General features: G+C 39.0%; 1 protein-coding gene across 1 annotated transcript in view; it reads right to left on the bottom strand.

Moving 5' to 3' along the window:
• The window catches only part of sorcs3a (sortilin related VPS10 domain containing receptor 3a), a 241,772-nt gene that overhangs the window by 28,694 nt on the left and 196,408 nt on the right, over positions 1 to 16,670 (bottom strand). Inside the window, exons 10-16 of the mRNA XM_086033677.1 lie at positions 12,175 to 12,321; positions 8,598 to 8,700; positions 6,658 to 6,734; positions 6,358 to 6,449; positions 4,041 to 4,148; positions 1,559 to 1,676; positions 1,348 to 1,481 (exon numbers count right to left, since the gene is read on the bottom strand). Of these exons, the coding sequence (XP_085889803.1) occupies positions 1,348 to 1,481; positions 1,559 to 1,676; positions 4,041 to 4,148; positions 6,358 to 6,449; positions 6,658 to 6,734; positions 8,598 to 8,700; positions 12,175 to 12,321 (779 nt within the window). The remainder of the gene's footprint in view (positions 1 to 1,347; positions 1,482 to 1,558; positions 1,677 to 4,040; positions 4,149 to 6,357; positions 6,450 to 6,657; positions 6,735 to 8,597; positions 8,701 to 12,174; positions 12,322 to 16,670) is intronic.

The following is a 16,670-nucleotide window of genomic DNA, read 5'->3' as shown; positions in this document are numbered from 1 at the left end:
ATTGGAAACCGTGTAGCATGTGAGCGTGTAAAATATTTATGAAATGAACGATAGCTTGTGGGTGGCATGCAAAGATGAACTAACTTTGGTGGTTTGCTGGTTGGATGATGAACAGTACAAAATGTGTAGATATGAAAAGTTTCTTTCTGACACTGGGTCAGAGATCCCTGTTAATCTTGAGAAAAAAGGATGGGAATTAACCACCCACTTTGTATTTTAGTCTATTTGAAGCAGAGTCCAGTTACTAATCTTCAATAAAAAACGGTTCCTTGATTCATTTTGCAGTAATTGGTGCAGTATTTCATAAGTGCACATACAAATGTGATAGCACTAGAACAGAACAGTCGACTAATTAGTGCTCATCAAATTCTAACCTCTTCTATTTATTTGTAGTTTTATGTAGTTTTTTTTTTAATCTATCAATGCATAATACAAAATTAAGATTGCAACCAAGTGTAATCTCAGAAAGTATTCTACATCCCTTCATTTTTTTTTGTGATGTAGCCAAGTGACAACATCAATTTCTACACCAAATGTTATGACTGGTTGTTAGATGATGTATCAGTTGCTATGCAGTTGCTATGGTCCTTTTATGCTTTAACCTTTATGATGTCATATAGGCCTGAAGTCTTACAGTTTCAAAGCTTGAGTGACTCAGTGACATGTTGTCAGAACGTCAAACCATATTTGAGTGAGCGTGCAAACTCTCTTGCAGTCTTGATCTCTGTTGTTACTTTGTATTTTTGTTGATAAAGACTTTTTACTCTTCAACGTCTGTGTCATGTCTGCGTATGGGTCCAAATCCGGATCCTCACGTGACATCAAACAAATTATCATAAAGGTGACCGAAAAAAGAAAAATTTCAGGACTTCTACCCAATTGCTTCTTTTATCACCAACAAATATATTAACACATTTCAGGACTTCTACCCAATTGCTCCCTTAATCAGCAATAAATATGTTAACTAAAAGTTTGTGCCAAACAGGCAAAAGAGCTGTGCAGTTCAGTTTGCACATTTCTACTTGAACGCTAAAAAAACTGGGTGGAGTAAATGCAAATGTAATACTTTAGCACACACAATGTGATTTATCAAACCAGAGTTTGATTCATTGTAAAAAGCAATGACAAAACTCATTTAACTCTGCATTTCCTCATGTTTGGGGCCTTTCAACCCATTGTAGCAATTACGCAGGATGTGTTGATACATGTAATTCCCACACACTTGGGATGAGTTAACTCAAAAATGAGGTTGGTAGCTAACACTTGCACAAAAATAGAGCTCTTAAGTGTAGTGCTTCCTAAATGTGAGCTGTGTGATGAATAACATGTTTTTATGGTTCAGCTTACCATTCAAAATCATGGGCTCTGCAAATACAGGACTCAGCAGAGAGGATTCTTGAGTAGTCTTTACCGAGCATGCAGTAGTTCCCTGGCCGGCGTTTCATGTAAATCTGTTTTTGTCCCATAACACATGGCTCACCCTGCAGGGGAAAAAAAACCAACAACTTTTAATGAGAATCCTGGACAGCAACATGGAGAGTAAAGTTGATTTTCTTACCTGATTGTGCAAGTGCCATGTTTGGTAATCCTCCTCAGTACATTTCCGACTGAAGATCGATTTATAGTCTATCTTGATGAGCTGCCATTCAGAGCGATGGCTGAAGTGTCCAAAAAATCTGAAGGACAATGCATAAAAAAGGGACTTTAAAAACACTTGGCATGTAATTGTTGGGTGAGTGGGTCAAAATTAAGTATTTACACAAAAAAAAAGCAATCTCGCTCGACATGTATGACATTATTTCACTTAAGTACATGACGGCGGGCATCTTAATAGATACAAAGCAGCATCTGGTCCCTAACATGAAGGCAAAATAAGAATATTGCTATAAAGGCAACATAAGATCGGTGATTAATTGATGAAAACTAACATTTGAAAAATGTGTATTTAGGAAAGTGTCCGCAGTGGATGAGTTGTTAGCACAGCTGCTGCTGTTTTGCTGTGCTTGCGTGGGTTTTCTTCCAGTACACGGGGTTTCCTCCCTCATTCCAAAAACATTCTTCTTAATTGAAGACTCTGGATTGTCCTCATGTGTGAAAATTAGTATGAATGGTTGTTTGAGTGCCCTGCAATCGGTTGTTTGTCTTGAACATGCTCCACCCCATCTGTGACCCTCAGGAGGATTAAGTGGTATAGAACTGTACAGTACAAATACTGTATCTTACTTTTATTATTGCCAGTTCTCTCACTTTCATTCTCTATATTCAAAGTCTGGTTCAGAAGTTAAAAGTAAGACAAAGTTACTTTTTTACAATCAAGTCTTGTTTATATTGTTAAGACAAAAGACAATTTGGAACAACATTCCAGTCTTAGATTATGATGATATTATTTACAGCACACTTGTCAAACTCAAGGCCCGAGTTCCAGATCTGTCCCACGGCATCATTTGATGTGGCCCGCGAATGTAAATCATGTGTGTTAACTTGACATGTTTCTTTCAAATTGTCTTCACTTTTAGCAGATACATATGAGATATTGCAAACATTTGTTACCAATCCCTCCTTTAAAACATCTTGAAAAATAGTTGAACAAATTATTTACCGGCTTCTGATCTTATCCATCAATTTGTTGTGTATATGTGACAATACAATAATATGATACGTAATATATGAATGTGATAATACATTTCTATGGGTTCACAGTTGTAACGGCCCTCCGATGGACAACATAATTATGATGTGGCCTGGAACAAAAATGAGTTTGACACCCCCGATTTACAGGGACACATCTGTACAGGCACTGCAGTCACTGGACACAGTGACTGTACAGTCACGGAGCTCTCAGATTCAGCTCAGCGTTCAAATCACTACTCATCATTTGTCTTGTTTATTACCGTGGTGGCTGTCTTTCTTCTCTCGTCATGCCCTTTTACTCACTGGAACATGTTCATTTACAAACTACTTAAAAATAGTATAATCCCCAAAGGAAAAAGTCAATTTGCAATTTGCTATATTCTTCCGTTCTGACTGGAATAAGCTGCAAAATGAGCTTCGTGTCAAAGAGCTGGTCCCTCCAAACTGTTTTAAAACTATATTGGTCAAATTAGACCAAAGCCTTTTTGTGTAATAATTGTTTCATCTGAGATGTATGTTGTTATATGTTTTTGTATTGTTATGGACGCTCATGTGCTGCTTCCTCTTGACCAGGTCACTCTTACAAAAGGAACTCTTGTTCAATAAAGGTGAAAAAAAAGGATGGGAAATAAATATGACAAGCAAAAAAATTGGTGGCAATCAATCTGGGACAATTGCAGAGGCCAAATAGTGTTTTGGATCAGTGCCAGAATTATGCATTACTCTGCGTATTCTGTTCAAAACAAAACAAAGCACCAAATGTGACCAGGATTTATTTTAACGAACAAACAGACAGTTACTCGTGGCAGTTGCTGCGGTAGTTACACATAATAAGGAAATGTGCATGTTATCGCCATCATACAAATGAGGCCCGATTATGGACTTACCATGTTATAGTACCTGCAAATGCTGAAAACTGAGTTTAGGTTAGTCTTGGACTTTTACGAAAATGTACGGTACAATTTCAGAAGTAATACAGGTAAAGTTATTTACCTCCCTAAAAAACAAGATCAAGTGTAATACATCTAAATTTAGGGATTCCAACCATTGATTTAAAAATAGTTCTGACATTTGAATTGTTTATGTTAATGTGCTCAAGTATCTGGTAAAACACATATAAATATGTTGTACTTTCTGTTTTATATTGGAATCCATGATGCCATTAAAAGTGCATTTCCTAAATGACTCTTAAACTGACATTTCAAAATGTTGTCTTGAAAGACTAAATGTCAACATGCCTATGAATATCATATAGCCCCTCATTCTGTTTAGCCTTGAAGCTCCACAAAAACTAACCCACATGACCTCGCATATGAAAAAAGTCTAACTTATAACATCACAACACACCCAGAAAAAAAAGGAATCATTTCAAACGTAATGATTGCAGTTAGGGAATTTGTTAGACTTACGTCATAATCTGGTTCTCTGCCCCAGCTTCGACCAAAACGCCATCCACGAACAGAGGCACAGAGGAAAAGCTGTGTTGGGTCCATTGCCTCCCTTCGTCAAAGCTGACCCTGTACATGTGTGTCAAAACGCATTTCCATCACAAACCCAGCAACAGAAATGGCACGGAAAAGAAACACTCTCTATTGGAGCTTGGCTTGCTCACAGGGAGGCTTAAAGTGGGGATCACAATCATTCGCTAGTCTCAGCAGACAAGACTCAGTTTGTGTAATTAGCTGTAGAAGATTTAACTAATTGACCCCCCACGCCCCCCCCGAAAAAACATAAGAAGCAAAACATTCATGGTAGATGTTACAACATCTACTTAAAAATAAATCAACAAAGTGGAACTCTTTCATGTGCAACTGCTAAGAAAGGGGGCCCTGTAAGGGAAGCTTTCATCATTTGGGGAATGAACTCTTGATTTTGACAGCATCACAACACTGGAGCTGAAGTGAGAACAAGTTGGAGTACCTGAGTGTAACATGCAGAGACACCGCTGAGGCCACAAATTTGGGGAGGGAGAGACAGAGGGAGAGAGAGAGAGAGGGAGAGAGAGAGAGAGAGAGAGAGAGAGAGAGAGAGAGAGAAGAGAGAGAGAGAGAGAGAGAGAGAGAGAGAGAGAGGAGAGAGAGAGAGAGAGAGAGAGAGAGAGAGAGAGAGAGAGAGAGAGAGAGAGAGGAGAGAGAACACACCTCATATGCAGTCACAAAAGAAAGAAATCTCTCACAGGCCACAGGCTTCATTTGGCTAAAGACTGACCTACACAAATAGCTCATATATGTCTATTGTGGTGATTCTGGGTTGGGAAAAGGTGCTCACTGAGAGAGAGAGAGAGAGAGAGAGAGAGAGAGAGAGTGAGAGAGAGAGAGAGAGAGAGAGAGAGAGAGAAGAGAGAGAAAGAGAGAGGAGAGAGAGAGAGGAGAGAGAGAGAGAGAGAGAGAGAGAGAGAGAGAGAGAGAGAGAACACACCTCATATGCAGTCACAAAAGAAAGAAATCTCTCACAGGCCACAGGCTTCATTTGGCTAAAAGACTGACAACACAAATAGCTCATATATGTCTATTGTGTGATTCTGGGTTGGAAAAGTGCTCACTGAGTACCCGACAATTAAAGTCAATTGTGCCGCAGCAATATGCAGGCGGCATAAACATAAAGATAGCTGTTGCTTTTTTCTTTCTGGCAAAAAAAGTGGATGCTAGCTAAAAAAAAAGAAAAAAAAGCATCACACTTATTTTTCAGTTGTTTCATGAGGCAAAAACTGTTGTTTTTTTTTTTTACTTTGATTAGTCTTTCTAGGGTGAAAACTGACCTAACACTCCCAATTGGACAAAACACTAAATGGGGCTCAGACAACTGAATGTTAATGATGAGTGGGTTGAAAAAAAAACAACGCACATTAGATTGCCCAATACTTACTTTCTTGCATGAGCCACAACTGATGTACTGTAGATAGCTGAGGGAAGACTCAATGTGTATGTCACATATAGTACATCATCATGCTTTTTGATCATCCATACACACATCTCGCCACTTTATAGTCCTTATTAGGGTAAATTGGAGCCAATCCCAGCTAACTTTGGCCAAAATGTGTGGTACATCCTTGACTGGTTGCCAACCTTTTGCTGGGCCAATTATCAAATGATCATATCAATTTAAACCTAAAGGACAATTTACAGTCTTCAGCGAACCTAAAATGTTTTTGGAACGTGGGAGGAAGCCGAAGTACCCAGAAAAAAACTCATGCACACACGGTGAGAACATGGAATCTCCACACTGTGTAATGTTCGGTTTGTTTTGGGCTTTCTTTAGTTTCATGTTTTGATCAGTGTCTGTCTCGTCATGTTTATTGTGTCCACCTGTGTGCCTTCCACTCCCTAGTGTTGGCCAATCAGCTCCCTCCTACCTTGTGTCTCTTGTCCAGATGTTTCTCGTTGTCGCGTCAGTGTGCTTGTATTAAAGTTGCTAGTTTTTGGTCAGTCATTGTCATGCTGTCCTAGTTGTTTGTTTACTCCTTGCTGTCGCTGTCATGTTTTTTTTTAATTTATTTTTTTATACTCCCCCCAGTGTTATGTTTTGTTTCTGAATGTTTCTTTGTTACTTTGAGTTTGGGATTTTTGGCATTTGGGTCGTCCACGTCAAACCCTGACACACAGGATGGCCAAAGGATTGAAACCCCAAACTTCTGAACTGTGAGGCAAAATATTAAAAAAAAAAACTAATTAACTTTGCGTGGCTATGAAAAGGAAAATAAAAGTGAATAAATCAAATTGGACATACCTTAAGTGTCTGGTTGGCACAGAAGGTTGTTTTACAGCAACAAGGGCCCCTCCTTTGTCCAGAAACCAAACATTGTGCTCCTCTTCAAAAATCTGAACATTGATGACCATAAATAGAATTGCTCAAAGTGATAAAAAAATAAACATAAAACAAGACACGTCCATTGACATCCATCTTTAGACTATATCTATTAGTTTTTCAAATTACGTGTAGGTCAAACACCTGCCCCTCAATCCACCCCCCCCCCAAAAAAAAAACTCACTGTAAAAATAATTATGTAAGATTATTATAATCTCTCACCTGTCTCCAGCTATTTCCGGCATCAGATGATATATACATGCCAACATTGTTGTAGGACAGCTCGGCTCCAATATTCCCTGCAGACAGAACAAAAGAGCTAATTGATAATTTGGGGTTAAGGAATACTATTAAATTATATTTAAAAAAAAAAATTCTGCCAGTTTTATTTTTTTTTTATCTCCATGAGAAAAGCATTGCATGGCTCAAGTTTCAATAAATCATCATCTAATATACAATGGCCTTTCATTCATCCCTCATTACAACAGATTAAAGCAAGTGCTCGCCCCTCTATGGCAGCATTTCCTTCAGATTGGCTGAATTCCAGGCGCATGCCGAAAATAGGTATCTCTGTATTTTACTGCCATGCTGTATCTAGAGTGGATGAATGTATCAAAGCTTCTGAGAATAGCCACTAATCATGCAAGTTTAAGAAAAGAAAGAAAAAAAGAAACTGATGAAAACTAGGCATGAGCTCCCCCGACTCTCCCTTCTCTCTCTGAGATTGTTAAAATATTAAGACAAATACTGGAGCAAAGCCCATACACCTACTTTCATGATCATTTTCAACTGTTTTTCACTTGAAAGCACCTCTAGCTAGTTTGATGGCAACCAGCACGAGGAACAATTATTAGCTAAGCAAATTTTTGTTCACTTTGCTTTCCAACATGCACAGAGCCTCGTGAACCCCAAAAAAAAAAAAAACACACCCATGAAACCATTTTCTAGCACTAATGCTATTCAGATTCCGGACTAGCTTCCAGTCAACCATGGGACGCATTGAGTAGACGGACAACCATTCACACTTACTGAAGTACCCTGACAAAACCCATGCAAGCATGGGGAGAACATGCAAACTCCACACAGAAAGGTCAGAGCACAGATTCAAACCCAGAACGTTGGGCTATGAGGCAGATGTGTTAGCCACATGGCACAATGTGCTGCCATAAAAATAACCACAACCCTGGAAAAATAAAGCTCAGCCTAACTTTTGAAAGGAGACAATTAAATAATGAGATCGGGGTTATTATGAATATATTTCAGTAAAGTTGAATTGATTGTTTGAAAAATGCGTTCAATTTTATCATTTTCAAGCGTCTGCATACACAGCATAGTCCACAAAAGGCCGACAGCATAATAAGGCAAGCTTTCAATCCCACCCTGTAGGTGATTATATTGCTCCACATGCTCCACTCTCAGAGCTGTAAACTGTTTTTCGGTTCATGTAAATAATAGAAGACTGCAAGTTCTCCCCTATGGATGCCTGCAGCTTTCAGACAACATAATGCAGTCTTTGCACTTGCTGATGTCTTAAAAGTTGCAGCAAGCAAAGTAAATCACAATTACTATCCCTCAAGGGAAAAGTCAACTTTGCTGTATATATTATATTATAAAGAACCAGATCAAACACATACAAGCATGCAAGGAGAGACTCTTACGATTGGGATGTTTAAGAACACCGTGACAGTAGTCAGGAAGACTAGCATCTCTCCAAATCTATTCTATTTATTACTTTTTTTTTTCGGGGGGCGGGGGGGCAATATTTGCAAAATTTCTGGCGACCATAAAAACTGTTTGTGAACGTCTCACGATCATCTTTGCAACCTTTAAAGAACCCTAACGAAAAACCAACATTCTCTACATGCTCAAACACTCGCAAGCATTCACTCACAGCGATATGGGATTAAACAGCTACGCTTTTTTTTCCCCTTCTCAAGGAAGATAGCCCTCTTCCTACTTCCTACATTTGCTTATGCTCAATGATCTTTCTGTTGAGAGGGAAGTGCTTGAGTATGGTGCTAAATCAGATCTAAATCAAATTACATGAAATAACCGATATTTGGGCACTTGATGCATGCATACGGTATTCTGTTTTTTTTCATTACTATTTGACAAATTTCTGTCATTGTATAAATTACAGTCTAAATTGACTTTTGTCCTACCTGTGGCAACAATAATCCCTGGTGCAGACCTCTTCGTGGAGATTGCGCCTGACAAGTAGGGGTTTTCTGAAGTTTGTAGTTGAAGATGAAGTGAACAAAAAGGCTAGAAAATAAGGCCAAAACAGGATTATAAATTTGAAACAGTGACAAATCTCAACGGGACTAGACTGTAACCTAGTGTAGGAAGGGTGTTAGATGGCAGATATCCACTGATAAATGCATGTCTCTATGGTTTTATGATGACATAATAAAGTTGTTAAATACGACCAATGAAGGCTTAACTTTGAAATGCAGAGTCTGCCTGCATTAAGTGGTCAATTAGTAAATACATTTGTTGCTTTGTTGTGTTCCTGTATTTATATTTATTTATTTTTATTTATGCTTATCTATCTATCTATCTATCTATCTATCTATCTATCTATCTATCTATCTATCTATCCATCCATCCATCCATCCATCCATCCATCCATCCATCCATCCATCCATCCATCCATCCATCCATCCATCCATCCATCCATCCATCCATCCATCCATCCATCCATCCATCCATCCATCCATCCATCCATCCATCCATCCATCCATCCATCCATCCATCCATCCATCCATCCATCCATCTATCCATCTATCCATCTATCTATCTATCTATCTATCTATCTATCTATCTATCTATCTATCTATCTATCTATCTATCTATCTATCTATCTATCTATCTATCTATCTATCTATCTATCTATCTATCTATCTATCTATCTATCTATCGCTAGTGTCCTCATAAGTCACATTTTGGTGAATTTCATATTTTTTCACAAATCTATACAATAGGTCAGTCCACACGTGTGGGTGTTACTTTTACACATTATTGACCAATCTAAAGTGAAAATGACTTTCTCTTTCACGATGCAATGCTAATGGTTGAAGAAACCTGGCATTTGTGACTTATTTTGGTCCAACGTGTGTGTGTGTGTGTGTGTGTGTGTGTGTGTGTGTGTGTGTGTGTGTGTGTATATATATATATATATATGTATGTATGTATGTATGTATGTATGTATGTATGTATGTATGTATGTATATATATGTATGTATGTGTATATATGTATGTATATACATACTGTATACTGTATATATATATATATATATATATATATATATATATATATATATATATATATATATATATATATATATACATACTGTATATAATAACATACTGTATATAAAAACAAGGCTCGAAATAAGTGGCTTTGCATCGCTATTTATGACATAACTTGTGTATGTAGTCCCTTCACAAAGTCTCAAAGGGCTTCACATGCCCACAGATGACAAATATTAACAACATCCCCTGATCTAGCCGCTAAATACACTGATGCTATACTGTTAGCCAGCTTGGATTTGGTGTTTTCGGGCTGTACAAGTGTCCAATGCTCTGTGTTGACGTAAATGAGTAGTGACTTCATTGTTTATGTGCTTGAAAATGGCGACTGTGATGGGAGAACTTGTTTGAAGTGATTTGTAACTTGTTTTTATCAAACCGCTACTTGAATAAAAGTGTTAAAACAATTGCGATACTGTGCTAAAAAGATGAATGAATTGCATCTTGATAAATCACAAGTTATTTACATCGATCTGGGTGTGAAACACCGCTGTAAATCGGCTCTTCTGATGAATAGAGTGGAGCATGCAAAGAGACATCTTTTCATTTCAATTGGAACGGGAAAAAATGTATCCATGTAAACCTGTGAGTTGACCACTTTGACCTGTTTTTGAAATCAGTTACACATATCTGACAGTTTATGTTGGCTAGCTAATATTTACCACAAATCATTTCTAATTTTGTTTCTCACCAACTAAAAGGTGTACATTTGAGAGAAACACTTTAGATTGGTCAATGATTCGTAAAATAACACCCACACGTGTTGACTGACCAATACAGATTTTTGAAAGATGAAATTCACTCAAATGTGATTTATGAGGTTTTGGCCCGCCACCAGCGATATATTATCTAGCAGCTTGCTGTCTTTCACGCTGCAATGCTAATGGTTGAACAAATTATCCATTAATCCATGATCGATACCGCTTATCCTCACAAGGGTCACAGGTGTGCTGGAGCCTATCCCAGCTGTCTTCGGGCAGTAGGCGGGGGACACCCGGAATTGGTTGGCAGCCAATCCCAGGGCACACAGAGACAAACATCCACACTCACAATCACACCTAGGGGCAATTTAGAGAGTCCAATCAACTTACCATGCATGTTTTTGGAACGTGGGAGGAAACCGGAGTACCCGGAGGAAACCCACGCAGGCACGGGGAGAACATGCAAACTCCACACAGGGAGGCCGAAGCCGGGATCGAACGCACGACCTCTGAACTCTGAGGCGGACGTGCTAACCAATCGACCACCGTGCCGCCCCTGAACAAATTATACATACATACATGCATCAAATTAGCATTTGACCATTAGCATTGCAGCTTGAAAGACAGCAAGCGGTTTTACTTAGCATTACTGCTGAGAAGTGGCTGGAGAAGGTGGAGAGGCGCAGAAGGCAAATAGACACAATTGACACACGCATGCTCATTGCTCAACTGCAAGAAATGCTGGTCTTTGTAGTACAGGAAGTGCTTGTATTCGGAGGTGCATTGTTCGGCGCGCAACCACCGCAAATACATAAGCAGAGGTAAACAAGCTCAGTGACGCAGCACAAAATCGCACTTTTGGAGCGAGGAAGAAACCGGCTGCTTCATTCATGTGATGAGTGACATGACTATTGTATTTCATTGACAGTTGAAAATAACAAGCAGAAATGACGTCCATTTCAGTCATGACGCCATGTGGCGCCATACACAGTGGGTTATTCAAATGCCGGAGCAACTCTGTCCGCTCAATAATGCCAACAGGATATTCAAAATGTTTCCGAAATCGGAATTTTGACTTTAACATGAATATTGACTGTATGTAAACGTAGTCACTATGGTGCTGGGGACAAAATGGAGGAGGAGGCACGGGCGTCGTAAATTTGAAACGTTGTAGGTCGCGTACGTCGTAATACGAGGACTGCCTGTAAATATATATTAGGGGTGGGAACGATAGTCGTTTTTCGATTTCAATCGTTCGCTGTATTAAAAAGATTGTGAATCGATTCATGGGTATTAATAATCGGTATTTAAAGTTTAAATAAAGAATCAAAAGCATGCACAAGTGATTGTGTTTGTACTTCAGATGTCTATGCTAGGCTAAGCTAATACGCGAAGATGGCGTAAGCAAAACCTCATACGAGCGCAGCGAGGTCAAAGTGTGAAATATAAATCATAGTTTTTTGTTTTTAAAAAGGTACCAGTGTTTTGCACGGACTGTGAAATGCAAGCCAATGTAGTGATGCATCGGAATCGGAATCGAATCATTGGTCTCTGAATCGGAATCGAATCGTGAGGTAAGCATATATTCCCACCCCCCAAAAATTTCTCCAGCTGTAATTAAAAGACAAAAAACAAAAAAACTTTGCACTTTGTGCTTGGTGGCATAAATGCATTTGCCATTCTTTACGTTTGCTTTTAAACAGAAGCATCGGGGTCACTGTCTTACCAGAATGCAGTGAATTTCATTTCCATCTAGGTCAGTTGCCGGGGCTTGCAGGAGTCTCCAATTTCTGCCTTTGTTGTAGGTGATGAAGGTCTTTACCTGGTTGTCTTGTCGTTTGTTGGCAATCAACATGCCTCGAATGCCTGATACCTAATGGCCAGACACAACAACACATTTAACTTGAGCCTCATTCTTGTGATACTGTTGGAAAGGTTTTCTTGCTTGTCAGATGAGTTCATAAGAGTTTTTGGTCACATGACTTTCCACTGATCTGATAGGTTACGTTGGATCTGCTCAGCTGATTACCGTATTTTCCGGACTATAAGCTGCTACTTTTTTTCCTAGGTTTTGAACCATGCGCCTTATGGTCCAGTGAGGCTACTACTCATTTTTCTTCCACTGCTAGGGATGCTCTGGAATACTGCAGTACAATGCAGTACAATTGCCATTAAAAAAAACCTTAAGCTGAACTTTTGCCAAAAACGCCTAAAAAAGGTGCACCCAAAGTAAATTTGTAGCTTTTTTTGAACCATTTGGAGTATCAGCATAGTTTTGGTCTCTTTTTTTTTAAGATCACGTTTTGATTTTTTTCTCCCAAACAGTCAGAATCTGTGTAAGTGCTCCTGTCACTGAACTATGGATGTTTGAAAACAGAAAAGAAAGGTGAATCTTATGTTCGTCTAATTTCTTTTAACAGAACCTGCCTTGAAAATGAATTTAGAATGTTGATTAGGGCTTGAAAACACTACAGGATCAAAGCTTGAGGTCTCCCCAAGTTCCAGTTCAAATTTGTCAATAATCCTACAAAAAAATGAGCATTTTACACATGTTTTCCTAAGGAAAGGTACAGGCAAACCCCAAATGTTCCATTTGGGTGACCTGTGCATCCATTGTGAATACTTGTGGAAAAAAAGCCTGCTATGCTTTTTTTTTAAGCTACTATGGTGTAGTTCTTTTTTATGGATTTTATGGATGTAAAGCTTGGCATGGGCTTGCTATTTTACCGTAATAATTTGACTGGAACCTTGTCGACGTAATGGGACCATGTTTGATGGGAGTTGGACATTTTCGTACATTTGTGACGTTGTTATGGTGAGTCGTTATTTTGTTTTTAGATCTACAATTGTCTAACATAAATGCTCACTCAGCCTGCAGATATGATTGCATTGTAAAATGTTGGGCACAATTCAAATCTCCAGAAACTCAGATTTTAAAAGATATGTAACATGTTCACACATGTACTCAGCTGACGACGTGCATCAATGATTTGTTTTGACAGATGACGTATGACTCAGTGAGCCGTCCTCACTTTAAGGGGTTTTAATTGGGTGTGACTGCAGGTGGGGGAGTTCAACAGGCGAGGGCGCTATGCACTAGGGTATGCATTAGGTGGTATATGGAAATAGAGCAATACAAGGTAGACGTTAACTGACAAACTGGAGTGGCAGCGAGCACTGTTCAGGTACATACATGTATGTAGATTTATAGTTCAAAATCGTTCTGTAAATGAAGTAAATATCTAATTTTTCAACATTGAAGACCACTTCATGGGTTTCAGTGAAGATGATTAAAGTGACTTGTGATTTCAAACACAGGAGAAATAAATACTGTTTTCTTAAATCTGTTCCGTTTTAATCAGCAAAGTTGCTGCCATGTTAAAAGTCACTGTTAGGAACAAATATATTCAGGTACATGTACATTTACAGTTCAAAATCATTCTGTAAATGCAGTAAATATGAATTTTTTCAACATAGGTGCGTTTTTTTCATTATTTTTTTTTCTAAAATAAAGTGGGTGGGGCTTTTATAAAGATGCGGCTTATAGTCCAGAAAATACAGTAGTTAATTTTGTGACCAACTGTAATGTGATAATTTGACATGTCATTGATCAGATCCATGAATTGGAACATTACAGTCGCGGTGTTTCAAACGCATACATTTATCTGTGGCGAGCGAGCTGCCGCAAATACATTTTGTACGCCACTGTTAGATTTTGCAGCAACATGTCAATATGTAACTGTTGTATTATACAGTACTTTCTTTCGTTTGTTGTGCAGAGAATGTGTCGCAGTGCTCCTTGTGTGCGTCTGCTAATCAATATCCTTACTGTTTTCCTTTGGGCAAATACAGTGCCTCAAATGACTGAAGTATCAAATGTATTGATGTTTAAGTTTGACAACTGATGTTAGAGGTATCAGGTGGGCTGATACATTCATCAGCAAAAGCATTTTTTCTTGCATGGAAGAAGCATATTGGAGATTGAGGCCTCACAAGGAGGAAGGCCTACACATAAACATAGACACACATCTAAATTCTTGTTGAGACACCCTAGTCGTTGTTACTCTGAGGTGAGACATAACCTTCAACAGTTCCTAAACATGATCTAAGAATAAAAGGAAAGAGCATCTCCAAAAGGTTAACATATTGAAGGGTTTCAGTTCTCATTTCGGTCTTTAACTCCTTTGAAAGGTACAAGTGTGTAAATGGCACTAATAGGCACCATATTTGACATTGTCGGAGACACACAACATGCAAGATGAATGTGGCTAATGAGGGTCTTTACTTTTTTGTCCGACCCCACCTGTCAGTCACTTGAGTGAGGATATCTTTAAACTATATTCCTGGCAGACCCATTTCAGCACACTGTGAACACAAAAGGGATGGTCATGAGACAATGAGGGGGGATGTGATGGGCAAACATGACGGGCCGTGATTTCTGTGGAGGCCCAGCATGATTTTTAAAGTGTCAAAATATTTGCCATGTCTGTCACCGGGCAGATGACCTACCATATATTCCGGAATTTAAGGCACTACTTTTTCCCCCATGCTATTGAACCCTGCGGATTCAAATGTGACACCGTTTATTTACCAAGCCATCAATAAATTTGCCCATAGTCTCATCACATCTGACCAATGAAATTACTGAACCAGTCACAGTGGACCAATGAAATTGTCCGAGTCTGCCCTCGTATTGAACATTCAGCCACTTGTGGTTGGTGTCATGTCTTTTGAAGATACATTCATATTTCATCTGCTTGTGTTAAAGGTTTTAAATAAGTTCATATTTGCTTATAAATAAGTTGGTTTATTATTGTCAAATTCATAGTGCAAGCTGTTAAAACTTTGATTTTAAAAAAATGTGAGAGTAAGAGTTTGGTGGATCGTTTTTGCCTTTATTGATATAAGCCCATCTGTTGTCGATAGCAGATCTTTGACATTTTCACCTCTTGAAGATAAATTGTTGTCACCTCTCGTCGTAGTTGGTGAATGAACTCCAAAACTCTTAAGCCTTGGAAGACTTTCGTCTTTGTAAGTATTTATATGTTCATATTATTTGAGGTCAAATGTGTACATTTGAGCACAGGTGTATGGAAATGTTAATCAAGCACTGATTGCTCATGTTTAGACCTGCACTGTGAGCCATCTATGTTTATTTAATTATTATATCTTATCTTTGTTTTTTTTTCTTTGTTGCAGTTACTATATAAATATATAAACCTTACAGTTTGTTGTCTGTAAATGACAAGACAACTCCTTTAAAGCAAGAAAAGTACGCCTTGTGTACGGGGTTTTCTTTATTAGTTCGCTGGCTGTCTAGCTGCACATAGTCACGTGTAGCGCGGACAGCACAGTTGGAGTGTGCTGTGCTGTGAGTTACAAACACTGAAGCGTGTGAGCGTAGCAGTATGCTGCTGTGTAGGAGCAAATACAGTGATCCCTCATTCATCGCTGTTAATGGGGGGACAGAAGTAACAAACGCTTTCACACTTTATTTGGCAATGTCTTAAGTCGTCCGTGCCGCTGGCCGGCCGGGAGCGCGCTGCGCTCACAAATTATTAACACAGCTGTTCTACTGTATTATTCGATTTTTACTCAACTTTATTAGAGTCATTACAAATATGGAGGAGAAAATATCTGGCTTGACTCTGACTAAATCAATGGCACATTTGAATAGTGGACGAGACTAAGCGAGAGGCTGCGATGACGCGCACCGTGTCAGCTCACGTACAGTACAGTGTGTGGAAAAATTTTATCCACTTGTGCTCTCATTGGTCGATCTCGCGCTGGGAACCAGTCACCGCCTTTTATGAGTGCCTGCGGGTATGTACAAAGCCTCCGAAGTCAACTCATATCTTTGAAACAATGCGTCTTTCTGCAATATAGCTCCTGATATGGCTGTGTTGTTTCATTTTTAATTTATGAATGCTTCTGAAAAATCCGCAATGCACTGAGGGTGCGAAAGTTGAAGCGCGAACTAGCGAGGGATCACTGTATCGATGATAAAGTAGATAGTAGAGTGAAAATAAGCATCTGGAGTTGAGTTTAATTAGCGTAGGTAACAAATGCCGTAAATACAGCCCCCTCTGCAGTGCGACCCCTGTCTCTCTGTTTGTCTGACTCCCGGCTCCCACCATCATCCCCTGCGTCTCCCAAACACGTAAAAAATGGTTTTCCAAGTGTTGCATTGTCACAGATTTATGTGCATTGCTGCCTGATGAA

This window comes from Filicampus tigris, chromosome 6 (assembly GCF_054856515.1).
Source record: "Filicampus tigris isolate MCC_2025a chromosome 6, RoL_Ftig_1.0, whole genome shotgun sequence".
Taxonomy (NCBI): Eukaryota; Metazoa; Chordata; class Actinopteri; order Syngnathiformes; family Syngnathidae; genus Filicampus; species Filicampus tigris.
This window is presented reverse-complemented; position numbering and strand designations above follow the sequence as displayed.